This window comes from Asterias amurensis, chromosome 15 (assembly GCF_032118995.1).
Source record: "Asterias amurensis chromosome 15, ASM3211899v1".
NCBI lineage: Eukaryota > Metazoa > Echinodermata > Asteroidea > Forcipulatida > Asteriidae > Asterias > Asterias amurensis.
The window spans coordinates 11,827,265-11,852,129 of record NC_092662.1 but is presented as its reverse complement, the minus strand read 5'-3'; the positions used below and the strand labels follow the sequence as shown (position 1 = coordinate 11,852,129).

The window sequence follows — 24,865 nt, the reverse complement described above, 5'->3', positions numbered from 1 at the left end:
TTTTTGTATGGTCAAAGTTTATCCGTAAATTACATAGGTTTGTAATATCAACTTAAAGTTAAAAATACATATTATGGATAGATCTATCAAATGTGGTTAAATTTAAATAAATTCTTTTGAAAAATTGTTGACCTTTTTTACCTTTTGACCTTAAAATGATCTTAAAATTCACAATCAAGCTTGGCATCCACCCTAATCGTTTTCCCGAGTCCATAATCCATACATCTAGCATGGATGCCAGCCATTAAATTAAAGGAACACGTTGCCTTGGATCGGTCGAGTTGGTCTTTGAAAAGCGTTTTTAACCGTTTGTTATAAAATGCATATGATTAGAAAGATATTTTAAAAGTAGAATATAATGATCCACATAAGTATCACTCGAAATTGCGTGGTTTTCCTTTTTCCTCGTCGACTAACACGGTCGGCCATTTATGGGAGTCAAATTTTTGACACCCATAAATGGCCGACCGTGTTAGCTCGTAAAGTAAACGGAAAACCATGCAATTTCGAGGCAAATTTGTGCGGATCATTGTATTCTACTTTTAAATCATCTTTCTAACCATGCATTTTATAACAAACGGTTACAAACGCTTTTCGAAGACCAACTCGACCCGATCCAAGGCAACGTGTTCCTTTAACAACTATGCTGTCCAAAGTGTAATATTTCACACTTTGGCTGATGGCCTATACTAAAACAAACAACTTGAAACAAGTTGCACAAGGTACGAACATAATTCTTTTACACTTATATTCGTTTTACACTTATATTTTAAACTTAGAGATTTTATTTTTCCACCTGAGGGTTCTTGAGTCATACTTTAGTTTAGTCTGATTAATTTCTGCGCTATCCTGGATGTTATAGCCATGAAGGTTATTTTGAATATAGGTTTTCTCGGTCAGTTTCGGAAAATGAGCAGCAAATTTAATTTTCAGGCGTTCGAATTAAAGCTATTTTGCCTCTCCGATTTTTACAGCGTTTCAAATTCAGAATTCGGTCATTCAATTTCGTTTTGAAGCGTTCGAATTCCTAGCACACGCATTCTTTGTTTATGACACACAGTCATCATTCAATTAGCATGAGCTGGTTCGACTAGAAATTTTGCTGATTTAATCATTTTCAATTTTGTAAACGGGCAATCAATAAGTTTACTAAAAAAATACGAACAAACAGAAAAACTGTTGAAAGGCAACTGTTTCGTATACCTTCACTTTTAAATCAAGCGAACCTTGACATTTTCTTTATTAAATAAACCTATACATAGGTTTTCTCGGTCAAATTTGGAAAATCAGCAGTCAATTTAATTTCCGTGCGTTCGAGTTAAAGCCGTTTTGCCTCTCCAGTTGTTACTGCGTTTCAAATTCAGAATTTGGCCATTCAATTTCGTTTTGAGTCGAGTCAAATTCCTTTAGCACTCTATTCAATTTAGCTTATCGTCATTCGTTTTCGTGACACACGCCTCAAGAAGAGCTGAATGCTGCTTTGATGAATTGTTAAATTGAAGACTATTTTATTACATCTAATGACCAACATACTCTTAAAACGAAATCGAATGACTCTTTTCAGTTGCATTCGATTTCGCGCAAAATAGAATAGCTTGGAGGTTAAATTGGCTGCTCATTTTCCGAAATTGACCGAGAAAACCTATACTTGTTTAAAAGAAAATGTAATAAAATAATAACAGATAACTCAACTGTGTTTTTTGCGCCTCTGGTACATTGATTGAAACTTCGTTTTTGAGGTTCTCATTCGCGAGAGGGCGTCCTTTGAAGTGGTCATCTTTTTGTTAGCTTTTGAACAATGTGTGAATGATAGCAGAGCGTCTGTACATATCAAACACGACGTGCATTGCTAGCTAAACTGCATGGTGTTGGTACATTCGTATGAAAACTGAACGTGGTACACATGGTGGTGGTGTAAGTTTCGATGATAGATGATGTTGGTGACCTAAATCATCTGTTTAATCAACACTAAATGTACGTACTTATTCAAAATTGTATGTTTTGGTGAAATGATGGGGCATTAATATTATTGTTTAAATGTTAACTAATTGTGTAACTTTTGTTTTATCATGTACTCGACTCCAGTCTGTCTGTACATGATGGTCTGTACGTGGTCTGTACATGCTGTACGGGTCGTCTGTACTGTCATTGAATTGACTGCCTGACTGACTGTGTACACTCAACCATTGCATGACCATGGAGGGTTCTACCTCCATGACTCGTCTAACTCAACCGACTAGATTGAAACATCATAGTCAAGCCTCAAATTACCGTGGGTCTCCGAACATCGTGGTGCCAGAAACATAAATATAAATTAAATTAAAAACAAATCGATAGCAAAGAAGAAAGAACAGATCAGAAATGAGAAATGTTGCAGAATTTTTTTTAAATTAAATATAAATATTGGAAAAGTTTCCGTATGGCGCCACCACTTTTTCATTTGATATGAAATAATATAGGAACTTATTTACCTGATTGATATATCCCTTTTTCTAAAAATGAGTGAAAAAGTGGTGGCGCCATGCGGAAAGTTATCCTAAATATTTAGTTTAAGTTTAGTTAGTCTTTACTTAGATTAGAAAAAATGTTATTTCCCCACTGCATGCGCATAGTTGAGTGAGATAATGTACCCTCCTCTCGACGGCGGCGAGGGTTACGTTATCGCAACTACCCACTGCAATAATGGTAAAGATAATCATTCCATCAAACATTAAGTTACTTAGAGTTTTTAGACCTCACAAACATGACAAATTCCGCCTGGCTTATTTGTCTCTATTGTCAAAATGCATTGTGGGAAATAACAGGTGGCTTTGTATTGTATGCCCCCCTATTCCTTCCCACAATGCCTTTTGACAATAGTGAAAAATCAGCCAGGCCGGATTCGCGATATTGTCGCTATCCATTTCCTACTTCAATAGCCCCCAAAATTGGTCTAGAGTAGAGTAAGCAGTCCACTCCGTATCTTTGGCCCTGCAACGGTCTTCAACATGAATTTTACTGATTTAATGTAAGTTTACTGAAGGTGTATTGCACTACGCTACTCCTTAGATTTAGAACTATATGTGGTTCGTTCCACTATCGTTTCAGTCTCCATGAACGTCTTCACGAACCTCATCTAGCGCCTCCAGTCTCACAACACAAACGCTGCGTTCGCGGTTCCCTTTAATTACACGTAAGTTATTTTTACAGTAATATTTATTAAATCAAATCTCGCCAAAGTTAGGCTCGATGTAATCTTTGAACTCTCAGCGAGCTTGAGAAGTGGGTCCAGAAAATCCATTACTGCAAACTCAAAATTTGTAAAAAGTTATAAATTCTTACCATAATTCAGATCCCATCTTCATCCACACTATTTTACTGTTACAACAATTATGCACATGCGCAGAGCGGCGATCCGCACAAAAGATTACACGATTTGACAAGATGCCCTCCTGGATAAATGGCATTACAAAGGGAACGAAGGACACACAAATTCATTTACAAAAAGTTACCTTCGCAAGGTCCTTTGGCAATTTTTTGGCATGCCATACGTGTAGATTTTGCCACCACTCAAGAAGTTGCTGCCGGGGCCCAGGACACTCCACCGGCGGTCATACGAATTATCCAATGATTTTAGGATCCAATTTGAAAGTTTCTTTTTGTGATCTATCTGGTGTCAATTTGGGACAGTGTGACACCTACATTATGCTCACAAATGATTAAATTGGCATTTTTGAAACTTGACGCTTCATGTAGATCACAGCAGGTGCTTAGAAACCTGATAATGTTTTGTTGCCATTATGATGTGTTTGACATTTGATGAATTGATGTTACCTTGAATGTTTGTCATGCAGTTATATCCTGATTACAACAATAACGTATGAACTATGGCAAGCAGTGAGGAGAAAAAGATTGAGCACCAAATGAAGCAGGACTCCCATGGCAAAAACAACACATCAACAGCACCAATGACTACTGTCTCTAACACAACATCCGCTTCAAATCTACCAAAGGTAAGACAGTTCAATTTAGAGCTCATATTATTTTGTGTATGTCAGCTACTAAAACAAGGGAATCCATGTGTGGTGAAGAGGTTTTAAACTAGTGGTTTAAACCCGCCGAGGCCTGGTTCTTGATAATTTACCAAGACAAAGTCGAGGTAAATTATCAAGAACTGGGCCTCGGCGGGTTTAAGCCACTAGTTTAAAACCTCTTCACCACACATGGATTCCCTTGATTTAGTAGCTGACATACATATATTGGTTGAGAGCGCGACACGTTGGGGTGTTTAAACGGTTGATAATGTCACAGCTAGAGCTGTTTAAGACCAGCTAGTTTTGTTTGTGGCGCAAGCTCATGTACGCCAGTTTAACTTACACTGTTCGCAACTCATAGCTGTAAGTAATGGCGCGTAATATTGTATCTGTATACGCGCACAAACACAACCCACACGGCGCACACAAAAACATTTTTACAAAAGTTTTTAAAAGTTTACAAACTTTGAAAATTCGCAAAAGAAACAGATTGTCACAGACTGTCTATAATTGTGAAATTATTTTGCTTTTTAACATGTAGGGCATTATGATTACCGTAATTTTCGGATTATAAACCGCGGTTTATATGTTGATTTTGACATTTTTTTGAACTCCTGCGGTTTATTCTCCGGGCGGCTTGTAAGCCGACGTATAAATATTTAAGAGAAAAAACGGCATTTTTAAAAAGAAAGATCGTTTGTAAAATATTCTTAATAATTTTTTCTTAAACGAGAACAAAAACCTGCCTGTGTGATGACAAAAACCTGTTGAAAATCCCACCACAATTGTATTCCATGTTTCCTTTGTAAAACGTTTATCAACCGCCCTCAGCTAGCTAGCTCCCCCACTCAGCGCAACTCGGGTTAGACTAGACTGGTGCCCGTCTATTTATCCTAGCGATCTCTACATGCTGACGTCAGACATTCAAGCTATACTCGTGTCTCAGCGAAATAGACTCGTCCCCTGTCTATTTTTCCCACGATCTTTATATACTGACGTCAGACATCCAGGCTACACTCGTGTCAGCCAGCGGTTTCTTCAGCTCAACCACGCACACCGCAACAGCAGAATGGTGAATGGACGGACGTACGCAAAGAACTATGCCGCTCCGGGGGATCAAACAGAACGTTTTCAACCTGCCCTGATTGTTGAGTCCAGTAACATTGGGAATTTTATTTCCAGGCGGCGCAAATGCGAGGGCGTAGCGCAACCCGTCGGCGAACATCGCTCAAAACGGTGCCACCAACATCTGTTGTGCAATCTCGAGATTGAGCAGCGCAATTAACAGATTGCTAGCTTTACGAACTCGCATGTGTGTACATTTGCTTAATGTGCACACTGCATGATACATTACTACATACACACACGCTACGTCCGTCCGCCCGTCCGTCGTTGCAATAATCTGTTGTGTGGATCCTCGTATAATAGATCATTTCAATTACGATCAATAGTGTAAACTTCAATACATTTCCACTTTAATTACGACGCAACTCCCACATTGCGGCAACTATACAAGACTGACTGATGTGCCGCCCGCCTGTCACTGCACATCGCCACAAAGATGACCGCAAACAAGCACGGCCCCTAAGTGTTCATGCATGCGGTGATTGGCCGTTTGATGATTGGCCGTTGTTGATTGGCCGGTGATAGTTCCATTCATAAAATCTTGGCTAGACTTCGGACGGATCGAGTAGAGCGGCTGCCCATTGTACAACGGGGAGCTTGAACGTCTGACCCATGCTTTGAGGCTCGGGGCCCAGTCTAATCAAACGTGAACAACTTTTGTCAACAGAGGGCGATGCGATGCAGGGCAAAGTTCAACTATTTCTCGGTGTGCGTTGTCGACCGATCTTTGATTCACGGAGAGTTTGTTGCCAAAGAAGTTCACAAAACATGGCCAACACAACCGATTATCAAATCTCAAATTCTTAAAAAGGGTTGTTGATGGAAAAAAAAAATAACTCAGGACTGATAGTGTGAGATAAAAAAATCACCCGTAACGCGGCAGGTTTGCGTACTTCACTTCCGTGTTTTGAGGTTAGTTTTTTCATGTTTTTTTTTATTTTGATCGCGGTTTATACGCCGCGCGGCATATACGCCGACATCTAAATATTTTTTTGTATATTTTGAGGAAGTGCGGTTTATACGCCACGCGGTTTATAATCCGAAAATTACGGTAGGAGTAGTGACAAGTTCTTAACGGCCGTTTAAAACCTTGCAGGGCCGTGGATGGCATTATCACACAACCACGACCCTGCTGGTTTTAAACGGCCACTTAAGAACTCGTCACCACTCATTTTTTCTCTTATTCTATAGTCTATTCTTTTCAAGGGCATATTACTGAGAAATGGGTAGCCTTGCTCAAGGCAGTCGCATTATTCGCTCCGAAAAGACGCAGCTGTAAACCCACCCGCCGTATACCCTGTGCATGGTGTGTGCGATCACACCGAATGACCCACCCGTATACACACTGTCACATCGCACGAATACTGTTCACACAAGTCATCGCATTCGTACACCACTAACCGCACGCGGAGGCAGTCGGGCCGACAGCCTTGTCGGGTCTGTATCTTCCCGTTTTAATGTGTTGTGTTGAAAAAATTCCAATAGTGGACGAAATTGGGGGGGGGGCTCTAGGATATGCTAGTATGCAGCTCATGAATATGTATATCGTTCGTCAGACCTATCAGACAACACAGGATGTGAGGCAAATGAATTATTCATTTTGACGTCCAATCACACACGCCTATCATGCTCGCTGAGCGTCCGTGGTGGTGGTGTGTGATGATGTAGACATGTCTCATCTTTCGCGGGCATTATGGTAATGAGCTGACCGTGGGAACTCTTCGCTTATTATAGTAATGAGGTCAGTGGCTTCAACACAGACCCTACAAGGCTGTCGGCCTGACGGCCTCCGCATGCGGATAGTGTACGGGGGCATCGTGTCGTGCGATGTTACGCACAGTGAATACGGGTGGGTTTTACGCACAGTGAATACGGGTGGGTTTTTATACAGCGGCGGTCTTTTTTCGGAGTGAATAATTCGACTGCCTTGAGCAAGGCTAAGAAATGGGCAGAAATTTCCAAGAGCAGATGTTTTGATTAACTAAACCGCAGAGCGTCCAGTCGTTTTTTCTTTGTTCAACCCCAAGTAAACTGATTCTTAAAATACATTATCGGTGATGGGATTCTGTTTTGTATTTTTGTTTTTCAGAAACCTAACTACACTTTGAAATTTACTCTTGCTGGGCACACCAAGGCAGTATCTTCAGTCAAATTTAGTCCAAACGGAGAATGGCTGGCAAGTTCTTGTGAGTATTTAACAACAGAAAGCATCAGGATTGTTGTTTGTTAATAGTCAGTATTTCATCACACTCATGTTATCATGCTAACCCAGAAACTTGCAAATTGTAACTTCTCAAAGAGTAAATTAATTCGTTCAAGATTCTGAATCTCAACTTTGTGTGACAAGGGTATTTTTTCGTCCTTTATTATCTTGCTTTCGACGACCAATTGAGTTCAAACTTTCACTTTTTTGTTATTTTGTGCATATTATGTTGAGATACACCAAGTGAGAAGACTGGTCTTTGACAATTACCAAAATTGTCCAGTGTCTTTAAGTTTTACTGTTGATAAAAACAAATTTGAAATAGCTGAAATTAAATGGTAATAATAATAGTTTGTGTTACTTTTTTCTCAAGCTGCCGACAAATTGATCAAAATATGGGGTGCATATGATGGCAAATTTGAGAAGACAGTTTCCGGCCACAAATTGGTAAGTTTTGTCTTTCCTATTAGAGTGACATCGCTGTTTGGATTATGATTATTCTAGTTACTATGAATGTATGTCTTTCAGGTTCCCAATATCTTTATCTCTTGATCAAAAAGACAGCAAGCGTGGCCGGTACATAACCATGTACAATGTACCTGAGAATGTATGTATGTTCTTTAGGTTAATATGGACCACTTATCATTGCAGGGAATTTCTGATGTTGCTTGGTCCAGTGATTCACGTCTTCTTGTTTAATATGGACCTCTTATCATTGCAGGGAATTTCTGATGTTGCTTGGTCCAGTGATTCACGTCTTCTTGTTTCCGCTTCAGATGATAAAACTCTTAAAGTGTGGGATTTTAACACAGTAAGTATCTTGAAAAAAACTTGGGAAGCTGCTTGTACAATTCAACCAATGACCAATGTGTGGACGATACTTCCATCAAACTATAAGTCTAAATGTAATGGCTTTAAAGAAAGGCTTACAATTATTCAGTATTTTTAATCTCGGAGGGATGTGTAGTTATTGGGGGAAATTGAGAAGTAAACTTGCCTTGTCGCAAAAACGTCTTACAAAATAAATGTCTGATAATACATGTACATGTATACCAAAGTGAATCTAATTCATAGCAGAACACCCAGAGCAAACATCAAGCGCAGGAATGATTAAAAAGTACTTGCCTAAGAATGTACTTTCTCACAGTATGATGCAAGAAACCCACTGTTTACAGCTCCTAACTGTAATGATGTAGTCAGCACTATTCAAAGCTGTGTGTGTGTGTCTCTTTTTGATCAATCAGAAACACTTGATAATTAATGAGGGCTGTTAGATTCTTTTTGTTGTTATAAGAATTGGATTAGAGCACCAATTCATGTACTAGCTCTTATTGAGATGAAGGGTTCATAGCTTGATACATGGGCATTAAATGATGTGCAGTCAAATGAGTGCAATGCAAGCATGTCTTCATAACTATTAAATCCAAATATGCATACATTTTAAAGACAGTGGACACTATTGGTATTTTTCAAAGACCAGTCTTCTCAACATATGCACAAAATAACCAACCTGTGAAAATTTGAACTCAATCGGTCATCGAAGTTGCGAGATAATAATGAAAGAAAAAACACCCTTGTCACACGAAGTTGTGTGTTTTCTGATGCTTGATTTCGAGACCTCAAATTCTAAATCTGAGGTATCAAAATCATTTTCATTTTCGAAAACTACTCCACTTCAGAGGGAGCCGTTTTCCACAATGTTTTATACTATCAACCTCTCCCCATAACTCGATACCAAGTGAGGTTTTATGATAATAATTATTTTGAATAGTTACCAATAGTGTCCATTGTCCAAGCAACATTAAAGTCAAAGAATGATTTGATATTTGTTTCACTTATCATTAACAATTTATTTTTGCAAATTGTTTATTTGACCTCAACAGGGAAAGTGTTTGAAGACATTGAAGGGTCATAGCAACTATGTTTTCTGTTGTAACTTCAATCCACAATCTAACCTGATTGTGTCGGGCTCGGTAAGTCACTGTTTAAAGTCTCTTGTCTTTCCAACTTCAATCCACAATCTAACCTCATTGTGTGGGGCTCGGTAAGTCACTGTAAAATCTCTTGTCTTTTCCAACTTCAATCCACAATCTAACCTCATTGTGTCAGGCTCGGTAAGTCACTGTAAAGTCTCTTGTCTTTCCAACTTCAATCCACAATCTAACCTCATTGTGTCTGGCTCGGTAAGTCACTGTAAAGTCTCTTGTCTTTCCAACTTCAATCCACAATCTAACCTCATTGTGTGGGGCTCGGTAAGTCACTGTAAAGTCTCTTGTCTTTCCAACTTCAATCCACAATCTAACCTCATTGTGTCTGGCTCGGTAAGTCACTGTAAAGTCTCTTGTCTTTCCAACTTCAATCCACAATCTAACCTCATTGTGTGGGGCTCGGTAAGTCACTGTTAAGTCTCTTGTCTTTTCCAACTTCAATCCACAATCTAACCTGATTGTGTCTGGCTCGGTAAGTCACTGTAAAGTCTCTTGTCTTTCCAACTTCAATCCACAATCTAACCTCATTGTGTGGGGCTCGGTAAGTCACTGTAAAGTCTCTTGTCTTTCCAACTTCAATCCACAATCTAACCTCATTGTGTGGGGCTCGGTAAGTCACTGTAAAGTCTCTTGTCTTTCCAACTTCAGTCCACAATCTAACCTGATTGTGTGGGGCTCGGTAAGTCACTGTAAAGTCTCTTGTATTTCCAACTTCAATCCACAATCTAACCTGATTGTGTGGGGCTCGGTAAGTCACTGTAAAGTCTCTTGTCGTTCTAACTTCAATCCACAATCTAACCTCATTGTGTCTGGCTCGGTAAGTCACTGTAAAGTCTCTTGTATTTCCAATTTGTTTCAATCTATCAGGCATGCAACTCTTCCGCGTTTCCGCGGAATTCCGCGTTTTTAAAAATATGATTAGCGCTAAAAAAAGACATTCCGCGGTTAGTGCGATCTTAAGACAAATACAACAATGCATCGTAACGCATGGTCTGGCCTCTGCCTCGGTACGCAATCCATTCTACTGCATGGTCAATCTAAAGCCCACATCAAGCAATGCATACGTTTACACACTGCGTGCGGTCATTAATAGCCGTGTTTACGGTCGAAAAATCTGGAACAGTGGAACGCACCCCGTGGCGCGGGCGAGTTGTGTGCTAAACCAAGTTATTATACAGCCTTGAAATGAGTCTAAGGTTGTGTCTTCGTCTGGTCCCGCTGTTTTGCAATAGTATACACGTGTTGTACATGTATGTGTGTGTGAGTTAGTTACCAAACGTACATGTATACTGTGTGCTTGTCTCACATTGCGTTACGAAACAGTCGCATCTTCAAACGTCCGTCAAAATGACATCCAAAAGAAATTATATTTTAGAGCGGGACCGAGTGGTACCTGGCCAAATTAAAGCCATAGATAAAGGAGTAAAAAATACCTGGAAGTGGTTCTGGTTGGGAAAAAAAAGACGTAGACGGTAAACTGCTCTCCGAAACCGTCCGGAAAGTGGACAAGCCAGGAATGGCATATTGTGTGGTGTGCAAGAGGGAGATTTAACGGCGGCAAGCGGGGACAAGTGGCTCGCACCGACCATTGTAAGGTGGCAAAGCATCGGGAGTTGATTAAGTTGAGGAAAAATAACTATTGTTTCCCAGGTAGTTATGAAATTTGCATAAAATTATTATTCCCCCCCCCCAAAAAAAAAAAAAAAAAAGATTTTTTTTTTTTTTTTTTTTTTCTATTTTGGAGGGGGGGGGGGGAATAATAATTTTATGCAAATTTCATAATTATCTGGACAACAATAGTTAGTTTTCCTCAACTTAATTACGGTGCATACATCATGTACATAGGCAAGGTGTTTTTTCCATGTTATTTTAGTTGTATAAAACACTCCACTTTGTCTTACATGCTAACAATGAACCTAAGAGCATAAAAAACCTCAACACTTTTTAGGGTACCATTGTGGGTCTCGAAAAGTTTCCTCTTTTTTTTTCATCGGGCAGTTGCATGCCTGATCTATACATCATCAAAAGAGGCTTTGAAAGCTGAATAAATGTTGCACATGACCCTAAATTAATACGATCTTCGGGTTCAAACCAGAAGTGAAAGTGTAAATTTCTCTCCAAAATCTTAGTTTCAGCTCTGCAGTCAATATGAAAAAGAATTTAGAAATGCTTTCAGTGCAAGAAATGACTTGTTTTTGGGCAATTTAAATTTTAAAATGATGACCTCATCGACTTTGACGGTAGTATACAGCGACAAATTGAACAATTTCAAAATTATCAACCAGAATTTTATCAGCATTATTTTACTGTTTAGTTAAAATCAATTGAAGCTTACATTGTAGTTGTAAAGTTTGACAAAAATTGCATTTGCATACTGAAGTTATTGTAAAAAGAAGGTGCTGTGTTTTAGAAATAATTGCAGTTTCCTGGAAATAGCACAGTTACACTGTCACTGTTTTACTTCTTCATTTTCTTCTCTGCAAGAATTGTAGCATTGTGGATGGCGACATAATTATGTCACCATCCACAATGCTGAACTCTGAACTCTGAACTCTGAACTCTGAACTCTATCTACATGTATAGGAAGACCCTAACTTTGATTGCTTCCAGTGTAAAAACAAAGATGATGTCATCGTTAAAATGAACTATGTTCAAAATAAACAGGAATTTTGATATGTTCCCTGTGTTAGGAATTTTACAACATTAACCTCTTTGTTTTACAAAACTAATTAATGACATGAAATTCTAACAGGCCCTTTTTAAAAAGATTTTGAAACTGTTTTTAAAACTGTTTGCAAGGCCAAACCGATGCTTGCCTTGTTGGATACTTTTTGTATTATAGGTTAGCACACAAGCACGAGTGGAATACGGAAAAATATAGCCTTTCTGCGTCCCATCCAACAAGACCGAATGATATCGTATTTATCTTCAAGTAATCTATGAAAATGCCCGGACCAATTAGTCCTTGTCGCCAATGTTGTATCTAGGTATATTTACCTAAAGTCCTTGGCTGGAGGGGCGAGTCGCGCACTGTTGCTTCCCAAGCGGGGGTGGAATACACTCAATAAACCGAGGCAAGCACTCATGTTGAAATCAGGAACACGACTGACTCGTGGCTTGGTTGCCCTAGTGCAGCGGCCAAGCCTCGGTCATGCGTGGATGGTTTATTACGTAACCAAGCTCACTACATGCGTAACCATAGAACACACAAGACGCAGGTAAGGATATTAGCCGTGCGATATAGGTTTTTATCACCACTCCATTCTGCGAATCTGATTGGAGGATTAGTGCAAACTTGAAGATAATGTGACATGTTGCCAAAGTAATCATACATTACTTTTCATACATTCATTCCCGAACACCCAGGATTTTTGCTACAAACTCTAAATTTCTAGTTTTAGTTGATGTTTGTGTTGTGTTTTGTCTGGATTGTTTTAGGGATGTTTTATTTTTGGTAATAAAAAAAGTTTTTTTTTTTTATGAAGTTGAACTTTGACAAGATGTTTAAATAACAATACAGTCATTATTAACTATTGGTATTAATTTGTACTTTGTTATTAGTTTGATGAGAGTGTAAGAATCTGGGATGTAAAGACTGGCAAGTGTTTGAAGACCCTTCCTGCTCACTCAGATCCAGTATCTGCTGTAAGTTTCTTAATCATTGTAAGAATTAACAATCTACAATCCCAGCCATATCTTGTTGGTCCCCCGCACCCCCCCTTTCAATGTTGGCTCTCATTGCGCGGTCTGGGCTGCCATCAACATTGAGCGGGGGAAGGGGGTGGATATGTTTCATATCATATTGGGAATGTGTGGCCCAGGCATTTTAGCCGGGGTTGTAGTGTAACTAGACTTCAGTTCTATTGTTGTCATAATTAAACAGCTACTTGAGCGGAATTTTTTTAACGGATATGGTATTTTAACTTGTTTATAATGCACTTGTTCACCATTTAAATGTAATTTTGATATGTGTACACTTCTGAATTTTTCTTAATAAGGAAATTAATGTGTGGTGAAGAGGTTTTAGAAAAGTAGTTTAAACCCGCCGAGGCCTGGTTCTTGATAATTTTACCGAGACGAAGTTGAGGTAAATTATCAAAAACCAGGTCTCGGCGGGTTTAAACCACTAGTTAAAAACCAATTCAACACACTTTGATTCCCATTCATAATAACCTTTTCGGTTCAAAAACATAACACTTTTTGGTCCAAAAGTTAAAAAAATGCAAAAATTATAATTGTTCAATGATTTCTTTCAACACAACACCCCTCTAACTATGAAATGGTAAGGCCCTCTGGTAAACAACTCCTTATAAGGAGATTGAGGTGTGCATCGCGCATATCGCGTGATGTGGCACAGGTGTTCCAGCCGTTGCTCTCGACCAATATGCCTTTCTTAATATTTATGCATGAGGTACGTCACAATGCTTATCCAAAACGAGGCGATGGGCGCAGCCACTACAAGTGATGGGGGACGTGCCCCCACAGCCTCATTTTGGGTAAGAATTATGACGTCATGCATAAATATTAAGAGAGGCGTATGGGAATGAATAAACTGTCTTATAAGCACAGGTGCAAGCTCGCGTGTCACGCCCATGTTTAAACACCTTTTACTGGTGTTATATCATCCGTTTAAACACCCCCACGTGATGCCCTCTCAACCAATTAGAATGGATAAACTGTCTTAGGTATTTATGAAGCATCGATTAAAAAATCAAGCCCCATCCTAAAAGTTTTAAAAAACTAATAACACTTCTGCCGTTGACGGCGCGAGTCAAAGGACAATGCCGCTGACGTCATGTCTGGGAGTTTGCTTTGCTTTGTTATACCTCCACGCTGCAACAAAGCGGCTTTACAAATTGGTTTTGGTTGAAAATTGTGTTCATTTATAAGAACACAATCTTTCTCCAAGTTGAAGATATTATAGCATAAATACATTTTGGGAGTTTCCAAATTGAAGAAGAACATATGTAGGTTGTGTGTTACAGTTGATGTCTTTGCAAATGATGTACGTTTATAAAAACACAATCTCACTCCAAGTTGAAGATATTGTATCATACATATTCACTCCAAGTTGAAGATATTGTAGCATACATACATGGTGTTACTGCAAACCTTTCTATATTGTATTTCCACCATGCAAAGTTTCAAATCCTACTTATAGCATACATACAGTACATTTTGTTACAGTTGATGTCTTTGCATTTGTACTTACAGGTGGATTTCAATCGTGATGGCTCTCTGATTGTATCAAGTAGTTATGATGGACTTTGGTAAGTAATTCATATCATGAACTGAAATACAATTTAATTTAAAGCCCTTATGTTCATGTCATTACGTTTCCATTATGTCTTGACCTACTACAGAGAGTAAGCAAGAATCAAGACATACATGTAGATCGTGTGCATTTGAGGAATTTTCAAAAATAGGATCCCAAATTGTTTGATGTGTAGAGACTTTTAAGTTGAAGAGCAGGGCGACCTCACTGGCTAACACTGTATTCATTATATGATATACATTGTACATGTACTACACGCAGAGGTAGTTAATTTTTATTTTACTTTTTGAGTTATATCAACCTAGCAGATGAAATGCATAGTGGCATAATGGCATTGGTGTTTCTACAATGATGTATCTCAAACTTGAGGGATCAGGAAAAATGTACTGAACTTTGTGTAAACTGTCTTTAAAGGTACTGGACACGTTTGGTAATTTTCAAAGACCAGTATTCTCACTTGGTATCCCAAACTACATAAAATAACAAACCTGTTAACATTTTGGCTGAATCGGTCATCGAAAGTTGCAAGAGTATGATGAAAAATATCCACCCTTGTTGCCTTACTTTGTGTGCTTTCAGATGCATAATGAAAGACTTCAGCTGAAGTATTTTATTATTTGAGTGAGAAATTACCTTCTTCACATGGTTTTACAAAGTTTCTTACTTTATTAGAAATTACCTCTTTACATGGTTTTACAAAGTTTCTTACTTTATTAGAAATTACCTCTTTACATGGTTTTACAAAGTTTCTTACTTTATTAGAAATTACCTCTTTACATGGTTTTCCAGAGTTTCTTACTTTATTAGAAATTACCTCTTCACATGGTTTTACACAGTTTCATACTTTATCACGCCTTTTAACCAAAAAGGCATTTATGAATGTGAACAAAAGAGTAGTAACTCATTTTTAAACGGCCATTTAAAACCTTGCAGGGTCTTTGCCCTGCGATAAAGGCGGCTCGGGCCTTTATCACACGGCAATGACCCTGCCGGTTTTAAATGGCCGTTAATGAACTCGTCGCTACCCTTTTATTCCCTTATTTAATATGTCGATAATTACACTGTTTTTGTATTTCTTGTTATCAGTCGCATCTGGGATACTGCATCAGGCCAGTGCTTGAAGACATTGATTGGTAAGCATTTAAGTGTTTCTTAAAATATTGTTGATAATTGAGGTGTACTTTTGCAACATTTTATTTGTAATATCTATTATTATTTGTAATGACTTTGTTATTTGACCTTTCGGGTCACAAAGTTTGTTAAATTTTACAAAAATTTATAAATTTAAAGTATCCTTCCCTGCACTCAAGCTTGTGTGGCGAGTTTGCTCCAACAAATTCCACCATTTCTGAAAATGCTTGTAGTTTTTAGTGATTTTAGTTTGTCAGGCGACAAAGTCTGAAGACCATATGTGTAGGTGTACAGAACGATGATGAAATTCAAGTGCAGAACCATACCGGCTTGAATTGTTCCCCATAAGCAGGTGATGAACTATTTGGGTCAGAAAAGTTAAATCCACATATTGAGCAAGTTCACAGATTGGGTGGAACCACAGATTGAGCAAAATTATAAAGCTCAAATAACATGAAAGACATAATGAGTGCTCCATCTGTGGTTTTTTAGTAAAACAAGTCCCAAAATAATTTTTGTCTCTAAAGACGAAATTATTTCAGCATGTAAAGCGTATTTTCGTTGTTCCATTGTTTTACTCATTTCTCAAAAACTATCAGCACCTCAGCTAATGTAGTAATAGCTTTCTACTATTCAAACCGTGTAAGTTTAATGTAAATCTGTGTGGACATTTAGTTTTGTGTTACAAAAAGTACCCAAATCCTTTAAACAAACAATGATTTGTTTAATTATTTGATTCATGCATAATATCCTATGGCAGCTTTGGCTACAACAGTGTAAGCAAGATCGCATGACAAAGGGAAACTGATGAACACAATAGACCTTTGTCACTGTGTGGTCATCTTGATTTTACTCCATTCCAACTCATTGTAACCAAACTGAGGCTGGCCGAAAAAATAGTCTGGTGCCATGCGCAATGAATAGTAATATTCATTACTGTTATTGGAAACAGGGATCATGACCCAGATGATGACAGCGTGATAAAGGTCTATTGTTTGGTTTCATGGATTACCACTGAATGACCAACTACCCTGTGATTGGTCAGATTGAACCTGCGAATCAGGAGAGGGATTTATCGCATCCCTTGCTATACGAAATGTTCAGGTTGAATGGCTTCTGACTGACCATCCTTGAAGATATTGACATAATAAAAGGGAGACCACCACCAAAAGGGCTCAGCTCAGCTGGTAGAGCGCCAGCATGTTAATCGGGAGGTTATCCCGCTCTAGTCATATTGTTTTTGTTCAACCTAAGATTATTTCAAATCTACCAAGTCAGTTTCTCTTGTGCTATATTACTTGTGCTATATTACTTGTTTCGTTAATAATTCCATCATGTTGTATTCTTCTTCAGATGATGACAATCCTCCTGTATCGTTTGTCAAATTTTCACCCAATGGCAAATATATTCTTGCTGCTACATTAGACAAGTAAGTTATAGCAACTGCTTAGAATCTTACAAACTCAACAATAGATTATTGATCCCTCATTCACCTTGACTTACTACATGTCCAACATATTTGTTGATAACACATAATTGATCTACATTGATTAATCTCTGATTGTAAAGGAGCCAGAGGTGATTGAGGTATTGATGTCTATTCAGTATAAAGCCCTCCAGCTAGATCAGAATCAAACTAAATTTACCTTAATTGGCCACTACCTTAAAGGAACATGTTGCCTTGGATCGGACGAGTTGGTCAAAACATAAGCGTTTGTAACCGTTTTTTATATAATGCATATGGTTGGAAAGATGTTTTAAAAGTAGAATACAATGATCCACACAAGTTTGCCTCGAAATTGCGTGGTTTTCCTTCTACTGTGCGAACTAACACGGTCGGCCATTTATGGGAGTCAAAATTTTGACCCCCATAAATGGCCGACGTGTTAGTCGACGAGGTAAAAGGAAAACCACGCAATTTTGAGGCATGTTTGTGTGGATCATTGTATTTTACTTTTACAACATCTTTCTACCTATATGCATTTTATAAAAAACGGTTACAAACGCTTTTCAAAGACCAACTCGACCGATCCAAGGCAATGTGTTCCTTTAAATCTAACACTTACATCATAGTGGCATCGTGCCTCAAACAACAACTACATGTACCCAAGATGGAATCATTTGTGTTCTAATCCATGTATATTTTAAAATCATACTCTTGTGGAATATTAAGGGATTAAAAGAGTAGGCGAAGAGTTCTTAAGTGGCCGTTTAAAACCGGCAGTGTCGTGGCCGTGTGATAAAGGCCCGAGCCAAAGGCGAGGGTTTATCACACGACCCTGAAAGGTTTTAAATGGCCGTTTTAGAACGAGTCACTACTCTTTTATTCTCGTTCATAAATGCCCTTATGTTAAAAGCGACATAATCTAACAGGTATAGACAGTGTGACACTGTTTCATTTGCAAAATTTTTGAAGTTTGCAAAGTTTCAAAAACTTGTACAAATGTTTTTGGTCCATCGGTCGGTGTGTATACGCGCGTGTACTAACATTATTATTATTATTTTTTTTTTTTAAATCTTTTGCCAAAATGTTTTGTGTGCGTCGGTGGTGGTGTGAATACGCACCTGTGCACGCACATTACGCAATAACGATGTTACTAACAGCTATGAATTGTGTTCCGCGTAAGTTAAGTGGAGTACATGAGCTTGCGTGCCCAATACACGAAGCCAGCTGGTATTAAACAGCTCTAGCTGTGTCTTTATCAGCCGTTTAAAGACCCCCACGTGACGCGCTCTCAACCAATAGGAAAAGCGAAACTGTTTGGGGGGACTTATGAACAATGATTACATAACACCCAAGCAGATTCTTGCCATTTGATTGGAGGATTGTTCGTCACGTGTTAGCAAATAAAAGTACTATTGCACCCTACCTCACTCATCGTGCATTTTTCGTTCCATCCAAAAAGTACTATTGGACAGTGCGTGACAACATCACTGCGTGTGCGTCTTTGGAAATGCAGCATTGTTCCTGCAAGGCACATAATCTGCGTCTGTGTGTCTCAAAGTGGCTGTACAGAACGCACACAGTCACTGTTGAATCCAACAGGCCGACCCAAAAGAAACGGGTGTAATTTCACTATTAAAAATTGTAGGCCTACGCTGTGTTTGTTTTGAAAGTTGTATCCTCCAATCAAAATGGCAAAGATCTACTTGGGTGTTATAAAAAACAAATAATGAATGTTTTCCATTCTCGCAATAGTGCCAATATTTTCATTCGTTGAATAGAACATTCCATCTTTCAGCTCATGACAATATTGGCACCATTGCACTCATAGACATTCATTATTTGGATAATATACATTAATGTGCCAATAAGACCATGGTAACCTTTTGTGCATTCTTGATAAGAAGATCTTTATTTTGATTTTCAGCACATTGAAGTTATGGGACTACAGTAAAGGCAAATGTTTGAAGACATACACAGGGCACAAAAATGAGAAGTATTGTATCTTTGCAAACTTTTCAGTCACAGGAGGAAAGGTAAGTTAACTGTACCTTTGGTGATTTCTCTTAGAATTAAAGCTTAGAATTAAAGCTTCTTTGTAGGAGGAATGAGACATTGAGAGAGATTGTTGCCTAACTCAGGGTATTCAATGATCGCAAGATGCTGCTAGGCATGCATGTAGTGAGAATCTGAATTCCTTGGAGCCAACTTACATGTAACAAACACAGTCAATTCCCATTAATACGAGGTCCACCGAACTGACACGTTTTCCTGGTATTATCCGAACCTTGTCTTAAATGCAACACACTATACATTGTAGATACATGTACACATGTCTTCATTGTGCGTGCACTACACACATGTATAGGCTAGAACGGAGCAGTGTACTTCCTAGTGCAGATCTTACATGGCTCCCTGTACACAAAAATATCAATAATAATGCATTTGTATTCACGTATTAATTATAGAAGTTTAATAATTTTGAATAACTCAAGATAAATTTTCATATCAAAATGTGAGTGTCGTACTTGCCGTTCATGTGACCATGATGTGACAAATTTAGTTCTGCATAGCGCCAATGCTGAACATTGTATGCTAATACCTAGTCATCCAAGTATGTAAGGGAAGAAGCATTTCAAGCGTAGCGCACCAGTAGAATCTTTCTGGTGTTCAGACTGGATGAAACTGTATGGCCAGTCCGATCCAATAAATAGTTTGACAACCGGAATGTAATTTACGAACCTTTACTAAATGGTTAGCTTTTTTGCAAAAGTATGAAAAACAACCCATTTTGATGCGCCAAGGCTGCTAAAATAACTCCTACTATCCTTGACCTCATCATACATTCATTGTAAGGTAGCTCATATCTTCAGTTTTTTAACACATAGAAACATGTATGGGACAGTTCAGGACCTTGTATAAACCAGCGCCTGGTATTTTCTGAGCTCGTATTAAGGCATTCTGACTCTTACTTCAGAGTAGTTCAGTGATGCCTTGAAGCTATTTATTTTAGGATTTTATTTGAAACTTTGTGTTGTGTTTAGACATTTTTTATTTCAATATTGGCAACAACAACAAAAGCATCAAATGTAATACAAGCATAATACAGTCTACAGAATTGAGACATAATTATAACCACGGTGAGTCTTTTTCGTTTTGTATTCAAATTTAATGCCTACCAATAACAATCTTTTAAAATAGTGGATAGTGTCAGGGTCTGAAGACAACATGGTGTACATCTGGAATCTGCAAACCAAGGAGATTGTACAGAAACTGCAAGGACATACTGGTATGTACATACATGTAGTCATTAATCAGCTTGCAATTTCATTCTCTTTTTCAGGCCGCTCATTTATAGGTTGTCTCGGTCAATTTCGGAAAATGAGCAGCCAATTTAATTTTAATGCGTTAGGGTTAGGGTTAGGGTTAGGTTTCGCTCCAACGAGGATTAAAAAAAGTACGGCTAAAGAAATACAATTAAACAGATAAACTGTAAAAGGTAACTGTTTCGTACCTTCACTTTTAAATCAAGTGAATCTTACTTTCTTTATTTTATGTTACAGTAGACTTTACCTGGGGCCCCATAAGGTTTTTTTCTTCTTTATTTTTTCGGGAGGCCTTGAAGGGTTAACTGACCAAGACCTGATATTTGAATGTTTTGGGGGTTTTTTGTGTGTAATTTAAAGTCCAATTTTGATGCCCTCTCGCACTTTTCTCCTTTTGCAAAGAATGTTTGAATATCTTTTATGTTTGATTTGTATGAAAATGCAATTTCTACTGAAACAGCCTTGAGCAATATTGGAAAATCTTTGGTTGTGTTTTCAATGTTTAAAGTCCATTTGCTTTATGATGTTATTCTTGTTTTGTTTCAGATGTGGTATTGTGTACAGCATGTCATCCTACAGAGAATCTAATTGCATCGGCGGCACTAGAAAATGATAAAACAATTAAAATATGGCGTTCTGACTGTTAACACTCGTCATGAATGCAATGTATATTAGACAAAGCTTGGTGACCTGTATGGAAGCTTTCATTCTGGGAGGCAGTTGAGGGTAGTTGTAAAGGCAACCTGCCTTGAAATGGAGTTGTGAACTTTACAGGTTGACGTACATTTGAGTTCCACTACAGGACATGCACAGAGTATGAGCTTTGGTACTGGTTGTATGTAAAAAGGAACATGGAAGATTTCTTGTTGGAGTGCCAGCCTTGTCCAATACATTCACATAGTATGAGCTTTGGTACTGGTTGTATGTAAAAAGGAACATGGAAGATTTCTTGTTGGAGTGCCAGCCTTGTCCAATACACTCACATAGTATGAGCTTTGGTACTGGTTGTATGTAAAAAGGAACATGGAAGGTTTCTTGTTGGAGTGCCAGCCTTGTCCAATACATTCACATAGTATGAGCTTTGGTACTGGTTGTATGTAAAAAGGAACATGGAAGATTTCTTGTTGGGAGTGCCAGCCTTGTCCAATACATTCACATAGTATGAGCTTTGGTACTGGTTGTATGTAAAAAGGAACATGGACGGTTTCTTGTTGGGCTGCCAGCCTTGTCCAATACATTCACATAGTATGAGCTTTGGTACTGGTTGTATGTAAAAAGGAACATGGAAGATTTCTTGTTGGAGTGCCAGCCTTGTCCAATACATTCACATAGTATGAGCTTTGGTACTGGTTGTATGTAAAAAGGAACATGGAAGGTTTCTTGTTGGAGTGACAGCCTTGTCCAATACATTCACATAGTATGAGCTTTGGTACTGGTTGTATGTTAAAAGGAACACGGAAGGTTTCTTGTTGGAGTGCCAGCCTTGTCCAATACATTCACATAGTATGAGCTTTGGTACTGGTTGTATGTAAAAAGGAACATGGAAGATTTCTTGTTGGGAGTGCCAGCCTTGTCCAATACAGATTTTTGTATGACTTTGAACACACACTGACTGATGATTGAGACTACTTGAAGTAATTCAATGGGAGAGACAACGTTGTAGCTATTTTGAGCTCAGCTTGTGACTGTCTGCTATCTACATGTACATGTAGAAACCATCAATTAGTGTTATTCAATGATGTTAGTCTTAATACAGAGAGTGTTTCTGTGATTGAACCACAGCAATCAACAACCACATCACATCAGGCTCGTTACATGAGGTATTTTCATGAAGTTTTTTATTTAAAGACACTGGGGTCGATAGCACAAAGAGTTAGATTTAGTCCTTAGGACTAGTCACTAGTCATAGGAGATATAAAAAACTTATTTCTGGTCCTAAGTGAGTAACTCTATCTAACCTGACCTGAGATAAGACTAGTCCTAACTCTTTGTGAAATCCACCCCTGGACACCTTTGGTAATTGTCAAAGACCAAGTAAGAAACTTGGTGTATCTCAACATATGCGTAAAATAACAAACCTGTGGAAATTGGTTTTCGAAGTTGTGAGATAATAACGGAAGAAAAAAAACCTTGTCACACAATGTTGTGTGATTTCATTCAGATGCTTGATTTCGGGACCTCAAAGCTATTTCTGAGGTTGTTAAATCAAATTGAATTAGTTCTTTCTCAAAAACTTAAGGTTACTTCAGAGGGAGCCGTTTCTCACAAGTTTGATACAATCAACAGCTCTCCAGTGCTTGTTACCAAGGAAGTTTTTATGCGAACAATTATTTTGAGTAATTACCAATAGTGTCCAGTGCCTTTAAGCAATAAGCCTGCTACCATTTTTAGTTTTGAGACAACTTGCTCAGTTTTCCCTTAGTTCTGCTGTTTTTCCAGTGCCATGGAATAGGTAAACCATATTTCATGTCCTGAAGCACTCTCTTATCCTTGATTATTGTCAAATTTGATGCTTTTTTGCAAAAACTGTGACCTCGCTGACCTCCTGACTTTGTTATTTAGTTTTAATTGAAAATGATTCATTTCACTTCAGAGTGAGTCTTTGTTTGGGTTCTTGTAAAAGCAAACTCTAAAAATTTCGACAAATTCGTAAAAAGTATACTTTCATAACTCTCTACAACTTGTGACTGGTTTAAAAATACTGTAAATATACAAGGCAACCCTGATCTTGCATTTAAGTAAAGAAACACTTCACTTGAAGAATTGTAAATAGATGGTTGAAACAGTTTGTTCCATTTTCTATCTATTTTACAAATCGACAAGTATTGGGGTGATACTACATGTACAGTGTATGTCCTTGCTTCAAGTCACTGTCATTACTGTTAGCCATGGTCAGGCAAACCTTTCATAATTACTTTCAGTTTAGTATAGTTTTGGTATTATTGTACATATCAATTTGGTTCTTAGTGTCTTTTATTTTACTTTAAGTTAGTACAACATGGCTAGTCCTACTTTTAAGATAAAATAATTGTTTGTATTTCTTAGTTTGTATTGTGTGTCTGTATTGCTTTATATACAATTATCAATTGAGACAAACGGTGATTGTGGCTTTGTTTTTGTTTATGTAGCTAGGCGGATTGTCGTCTTTTAATATTCAGTGCTGTATGAAAGAAATTGATTGCAAACTTAATACATGTACAGTGTATGTACACATACATGTATGTACACTGTTGTGGGTTACATGTACATGTATGTTGACTGCTTGAATTAATGCATTGCAATAGAAACATGTCATCTTTAAACTGTAAATATTTGTAAACATTTAGTTGAAAGCGTCACAAACAATCCGTCTCAACATACAAAACAACCCAAGGCTCTGTCAAACATGTAGCAAGAACTACCCCAGTATTTGGATAAAATCAAATGTATTACATAAATCTTAATAACAAACCAGATGGACTAAAATTGCATTGAGAATTGTCAAAGTATTCAGCTTTACGTAAGACTTGATATTTGCAACAGTCAAACTACCTAAAATATTCCAAATAAATACATATATATTAAGTGTCGCAATTCAGTTTCAACATAATAAAAGCATGCATTTTTTGATGAAATGTTTGAACACTAATCATGCTTATTGTTTGGTACCTTAAAGCCATTATACACTTTCGGTAAACAGTATTGTCCAAGTCCCACACTTCATGTATCACAACTTATATATAAAATAACAAACCTGTGAAAATTTAGGCTAATTCGGTCATCGGAGTCGGGAGAAAATAACGGGAAAACCCACTCTTGTTTCCTCGCGTTTCGCCGTGTCATGACATGTGTTTTAAATAAATCCATAATTTTCGCTATCGAGAATTGATATTGTTTTACTGTTTTCTCAAAAAGTAAAGCGTTTCATGGAACAATATTTCAAGAGAAGTCTCTCACCATTACCTTCTGTAAACCCTGTACATTATTTGTAAATCTGTGATTTTTTTTTTTTTTTGTACCGAAAGTGTATAATAGCTTTAATGACTCTATAATTAAAGTTAACCTTTGAATGAATGAATGAATGAATGAACCTTAGTGCATGGTTTGACTAACGCACGTTGTACCATGGAGGAATTCCTCCATGGTAGTACGGTAGACAGGCATCCCCAAGTGTGCCAAACTAAATTCTGAATTACCCAAGTACATAAAATGTTTAAAATCTGAAATAGTTACGAGCGACTGGACGTGCTAGACGTCAAAATATCGACTGTTGCAGTCGTTAGGAATTACTCTGGTGCGCCTTGGTTTCGGACGTCGATCTTGTCATGAGACGAACCTTATTTAAAGGCAGTGGACACTTAATTTTCCACAAACTTGATTT

General features: G+C 37.9%; 1 protein-coding gene across 2 annotated transcripts; it reads left to right on the top strand.

The window, feature by feature from the left end:
* The first annotated feature begins 1,835 nt into the window (after positions 1–1,835).
* LOC139947945 (WD repeat-containing protein 5) lies at positions 1,836–24,270 on the top strand. Of its 2 annotated transcripts, XM_071945824.1 has the most exons (14): positions 1,836–1,974; positions 3,088–3,172; positions 3,834–3,992; positions 7,228–7,324; positions 7,715–7,788; positions 8,063–8,152; positions 9,225–9,314; positions 12,891–12,974; positions 14,544–14,599; positions 15,691–15,737; positions 17,089–17,164; positions 19,107–19,215; positions 20,381–20,468; positions 21,052–24,270. In XM_071945824.1, exons 3-14 carry the CDS (start codon positions 3,867–3,869, stop codon positions 21,150–21,152), a joined length of 1,038 nt encoding a protein of 345 aa, XP_071801925.1. In that variant the 5' UTR covers positions 1,836–1,974; positions 3,088–3,172; positions 3,834–3,866; the 3' UTR covers positions 21,153–24,270. The 2 variants fall into 2 exon arrangements, with proteins under 2 accessions (XP_071801925.1, XP_071801924.1); XM_071945823.1 differs by lacking the exon at positions 3,088–3,172 and having other exon boundaries at positions 21,052–24,268.
* Positions 24,271–24,865: the final 595 nt, after the last annotated feature.